The sequence below is a fragment of the Ursus arctos genome, unplaced genomic scaffold (genome assembly GCF_023065955.2).
Source record: "Ursus arctos isolate Adak ecotype North America unplaced genomic scaffold, UrsArc2.0 scaffold_8, whole genome shotgun sequence".
Lineage (NCBI taxonomy): Eukaryota > Metazoa > Chordata > Mammalia > Carnivora > Ursidae > Ursus > Ursus arctos.
The window spans coordinates 31,017,362-31,023,361 of NW_026623100.1; the positions used below are offsets into that span (position 1 = coordinate 31,017,362).

Here is a 6,000-nt window from a genome sequence, read left to right on the forward strand (position 1 = left end):
CAAATTACTAAGATTGTTTCCAGAATAAAAAAGACTGAACTATCCAAGAAATAAAATTACTTATAAAGCAAAATTCTCTTCAAAAGTCAATTAAAGAGTTGTCAAGAGAACATTTGATTCTGAAGCTCTTCCATCTTTAACACTATTTTTTAAACTTTAAAAATTTTATTTGGAATACATAAGAAACTGTCAATTACTCTCGTTTTAACTTAATTATGAAAAAGAAATTTTAAATGCAAAATTTCAGTTATCTTCAAATGATCTTACAAGATCGTCTATTCACACAAAACTCTTACCATTCATTCTGCGGAGATTCTATACAGCTCCTAGAAACTTACACTGGGTACAGAATCTCATCTGCTGATTCTCTACAGACATTAAGAAATCATACACCCAATGGTGAGAATACTGGTTATTACTCTGCTTTAAAATTTTCTGAATTTTTCAAACCACTACCAACACCACCAAAAAGTCATCAAGACAACAAAAAGGCAACTTACTCTTAGTTGATTTATGCTTCTTTTCTAATAAAAAAAATTCTAAATAAAAATTATATGAAAGCCAATTATGACATACTTATTAATGAAATTATACTGACAGAGATAACAAAATGACTAAGTTGCTTTTACATTCAAACCCTTATATTAAAAGACAGATTAATTCAAAGCACAGTGCTGGCAAAAAAAAAAAAAAAAAGTCGAATGTTCCTTAAGTCTACTGTGACAGAAGAGCAAAGTTTAAAAGACGGATTAAATCTTAAACCATAATCTTAAACATCACTCCGGAGGCATATTAAAAAACAAAACAAAACAAAAACAGGCATTTACTATAAAATTTTTCTGCATTGAAGAACTACAGTTGATCCAAGTAGACTATAATCCTTCCTATTACAGTTAACTAGTATATCCATAATAGGTACACATACTTTATTAACACATTCCTTATAGATGAAGTAGCCAAAATGATTTCCTTGACACTGAAAAATCCACTAAAAGCTAATGGATTAGAAAAAAATGTTTCTGGTATGAGAATAATGTTAAGCATTTCTTAACCAGTGTGCTGAAATAATCACTGCCTGCTTCACCACCTAGCTCAGAAAATCAAAATCTTTCTTCAGATCTCCAGAAAAAAGAAAGCTCTGATCTTTTCCATCTACATTTTCCACTATCCAGATTCCACTTCCAGTTGTTTTTTCCTTTTGTTTGTACTTGAAATTCAGAAAACTCAGTCATTACCCTTAATTTCTACCATAGAGATAACCCAGGGTTGTCATTTCTCCCATATTAGCCAAGTAAGAAAGAAAGTAGTCAAAGGGACAGCTTACAATTTAAATTTAACCTTTGACTGATACATTTCTTATTCTCCTCACTCCCAAACCAAACTTACAATTTAAAGATAATAAAGTAAAAGCATTCAATATAAAAGCTACCAACAGGTAATCCTACGTCAACCAATAATCTAAAATCCTGTTCCTTCTGAGAGGACCAGACCTCTTTTGTCAAGAGCCCATTTTCATTACCAAATTCAGTGGCATCCATTAAGCAGTTTTAAATGTTTCTAAAAAAAGATAAATTAGTAGATGATAAACCAAAATCAAGGAACATTTAGACTGCACTTTTAAACATTATCTAGTATACTACTACCCCCCTTTCACATCAGCATGAGTATGCTGTAATACACATGTATTATAATGTATAATATACCTAACACACACACACACACACACAGCTATAAATGCTATTAAGAAACATCATGGAATCATGAAAGGCACTCACTCATTAAAAGTTTTAATTTTAGAAAAAATGTAAGATTTTAAAGCTTAGAACAAGGTATTAAAGTAGAACAAAGTATTCGGTAATAAAACCCTAAGAATTTCTTCCCTTCTTTTCTCTATTTTCCAATTTGGTAACAAACTTCATTAAAGACAAAACGAAAAAACTGCTGGTCACATTGTTAAAAATCTGCCTGCTGTCTGCCCTTGTGATCTTCCCTAATAAAACATCCATCACCTCCTCTCCAAGTAATTTTCAGTGACCCTCTTCCAAAGGTTTTCCCAAACTCCTATTTTATAGACACGGTCTAGAATATAAATATAGTAGACTTGGTACTGGCATAGTCGATGGCAGGAAAAGTATAAAAATGATTTCTGGGTTTGATTCTAAGGTCATTAATCTGAGGGTTTGGCATTGTATTTACTTAAGAATTGCTATCACTGCCATTTACTAACCATTCTTCCTTCTTCCCCCTTGAAAAATCGTCCTCATTCCCTACTACTTCTCTAAATCTACTGCTAATAATTCCCTTAGAAGTTTCTTTTCTATAAATTTTTCCTGAACCCAACTAGCCAACCACAGTCCTCCTCGCTCCTTTGGAATCTTGTTGCTCTTATCCATCCTGCACATGTGGAACAAATTAGATCTACTGGTATTTGACATATACAACAATCTATTTTCTATATCCCATTATAAACTCCTTGAGGGTAAGGGTCATATTCCTAAATCCTAGCACCATTAGAATGTCATACATGATAATGACATACACCACCTAGAGTGCTCTTCTGTTTTCTTTTACATACACTGGAATCTCACAACTACTCTGATAGAAATAATGATTCCTACGATACTATTTTACAAAAGGAGAAACAAATTCAGAAGCTAAATAATTTGTCATGGTTCTGTTCAACTAATGGTAAAGATCTATTTATAGTACTAAATACATGTAGCAAATATAAGAAACTCCCTGAAAAGAGGAGGTTTACAGGTCTCCATAAGTGGCAAATTCATGGACTTCACTGTTGCCAGGAAAACCACCATATTAGGAACCTCGAGTTCAACTCTCCCTAACTATGCAAAACCAACTTTGTCCCCGGAGTCCTTGATAAAGAAATTTAAAATGCCAACATAGCAAATATGGCACTATGAGAACACTATTCTCAACTTCTTAAAGTATATAAAATTTTAATGAAATACAGTGGCTTCTGTTCAGTGCAAAAGGGGACATTTCAGCATCAAACCACCGTATTACAAAACTTGAAGTCAGAATGCATTTTGCAAGAGCCATGTGACACACACATGACAGTCAGCTAAACTGATGGGTGGACCTTTTAGGGGAAATGGTTAGCAGTAATTGACCAAAGCAACAAATATACTCAGCTTTTAAAATATACTCAGCTTTTAAAATACTGACTTTTGCTTAAAAAACAAACAAACAAAAAACCACACACACACAATTCCCTCTCTCCCCCAAAGCCTTCTGAAGAGGAACACCAATTAAATCTCCTCCAATTATTCATTAATTTATATACGTAAACTCAAGGAGGATTTTAAAGGGTCATTAAGGAGAGCCCAACGAAGTCTTCCAAAGAAAGTGAACACCAGTTCCCAGGAAAGGTGTCAGGTGTGTCACATATGCTGTGGTGACTTCTTGAGTAAGCAAGAAAAAGAAATGCATTAACTTTTCATGACACGTCATGGAACCTCAATCCCTATCTTCGAGCATTCAAGCAGGTAACCCAAAACCTACAGATCATAGAGCCCATTCGCTTCTCTTTCAAATTGACAGCAGTCTTCCTTTAATTTGATAATATCAGAAAAATGTTCCTACGTCTTAGTTCTGTTTATTTTTTTTTTTCTCGACCTACAGGAGACAAAATGACTTTAGTGTCCTCCAAAAACAATTCTCACAAATGCCCAGGTTTTCAGGAAGGCAATGGGCCCCCTGAGTTCTTGAAGAACTCCAGGAAATAACTTAAAAAACACTAAAAATTTAAAATCTCTTCTCACCATCTACTCATTCCCCTCAATTCCACGTAGTCCTGAAAAGCATCCATTTACCTGCAACCTAGCCGGGAGGGTGAAAGAATAGAGCCAACAAGCTCAAGATTCACAAGTAAAGCTTGATTTCCACCCTGATGATTCTGACAGCTCCGCAGAGTGCGGGCGCAGGGTCTGACAGTGCCCTCTAGGACAGCTCTCCCACCCTAGCCTCTCCCCTTAAAAACAAGTCTTCCTTCAAAAGTCACTGCCTCCGCGTGAAGCTACCCCTTCCCACCGCCCCACCACCGACTCCCAAACGCCCCAACCCCCTCAAAAGACTGTTTCTCCGCACCGGCCCGGCACGCAAGGCCTCTACCCTGACCTGTCCAGGCCCGGGCGGCTCACCCCTCCGGCCCGACCCCTCCCCCCGGCCGCCCCTCCTCCGTCAGACAATGGGGCCCGACTCCCGGCCGCCAGCATCTCCTGCCCCACCACCCTCACCTCACCGCGGCCGAGCCCCCCACCCCTGCCCCAGCCCTCCTCGCCCCCCTTAAGCTTTTCCAAGCTGGCCCACGGACCCAGCCGACCGGTGCTCTCCTGCACTCACTATTCGGGATTCATGCTGGACATGTCACTGCAGCTGCCGCCGCCGCCACCGCCGCCCTTGCTGCTGCAGCCGCCGCCCAAACTCTTCACGCCACGGGTAATCGAGGGAGAGGAATGAGACAGGCTGTTCCGGCAGAGCAAACGTCTTCCCCCACTCCGTCCCCTTAGAACACAATCAGCAGCCGCCGCCACTCAGCTATCGCTTCCACCCAAAATGGCCGCCGGCGAACCAGGAAATAGGAAAGCCTTAGACCGAGGGGTCTTTACACAGCCCAGAGGGCGGCCGCACCGCGCGGCACGCCGGGAAAGAGAGTTCGAACACCGCAGTGGGCGCTGAAGACCTACGGTGCGGCGCGGCAGCCAGGACTCAGCTTCCCGCCAAGCCCCGCGCCTCTGGTGCATGCGTATTTGAGAGCTTGTCGCCCGCCCCATTCCCCACTCTCTCACCTCCCCCTCTTGCCCCTCCCTGCTCCCCGCCCCGCTGACTCGCTGGCTAGGACTTCGCTCGGACTCCCCCTAGCGGATTGGCTAAAACCGAGCGGCCCTGGTGATGTCATCAGTGAGACGTGGCAGCCGGGCGAGTCAGTGCCCCAAGGGGGAGGGGGAGGGGAGGGACAGAGGGCGGTGTCGGCCGCGGACTGAGAATGGCTGGGGGCGGGGGGGAAGTGATCTGGAGACTCCGACGGGTGAGGAGAGAGGGGTAGGAATTAGAGGGACTGCCTGAGAGCGGAGGCGGGGAAGGAAGGCAGGCGGGAGTATACGCCTGGCCGATCCTTCCGCCTGTAAGCTCTTTGCTGGCCTGACCAGTCTGAGGCTTGAGCTTTCCAGCTGATCCCGGGATGTCCGCACTAACGACGGAAGGGGAGTCAAGGGGCCTCTGTTGAGAACTTCGGGTCTCTGGAGAGCACGAACCCGTTGTTTCAGTTCTCTTCCGTACTCATCCAACTCCACTGGATCTGGTCATCGTCCAGTGTTGGCCGCAGACACTACCTTTTTTTTTTTTTTTTTCCATTTTTTACCATTTCCTTTCCGGAGCTCGGCTCCGATCACCTCAGCCTGGATATTACGGGAGCCTCCGAAAGGAGGCTGCCTCTCTCTTCTCTGCCCCAGACCATTTGCACACATAGCCAGATTTATCTTCCTGAAAAAGCACTTCCATCATGAACCCACAGTTTTCAATGGCTCCACTTTTGGTGGACGCGACGCAGCCCAAAGTCAGCCAGAAATTCAAAGTCTTCCTGCCCTGGTCCCAGGCTTCAAGTTGAACTGCAATTTTCGTTATTGAACGCTGAGCTCTTCCGCAAGATCGAAAAATAATAAGGGAAACATGCAATTCATCACTACACAGTGCCTAGAAACTCCAGGAGTAGTATTAACAACATTTCTAAAACCTAATAGTCTTAACTCTCTTTAATCAGCTCAGGAATTTAAATCTCCACTAAACTTTAACACATTATCTTGCGTTATTTAATTGCAAAGGGCATAGTATAATACATTGTCCAAAGTTTATCTTCCAGCTTGTTCTAAGAACCAAGAAAATTATCTTCCAAGAGCGATTGCAAAATCACTTTAAATTCCCATGACACCATAATATAGAAAGAAGGCAGTTATTATTACCCACTTACTAACTACACTCCTT

At 42.1% G+C, this 6,000-nt stretch overlaps 1 protein-coding gene across 1 annotated transcript in view; it reads right to left on the reverse strand.

Annotated features, from left to right (window-relative positions):
- RAB1A (RAB1A, member RAS oncogene family) overlaps positions 1–4,771 on the reverse strand; it is a 29,382-nt gene extending 24,611 nt beyond the window's left edge. Inside the window, exon 1 of the mRNA XM_026484541.4 lies at positions 4,363–4,771. Coding sequence (XP_026340326.1) covers positions 4,363–4,385 — 23 coding nt within the window. The 5' untranslated portion in view covers positions 4,386–4,771. The remainder of the gene's footprint in view (positions 1–4,362) is intronic.
- Positions 4,772–6,000: the final 1,229 nt, after the last annotated feature.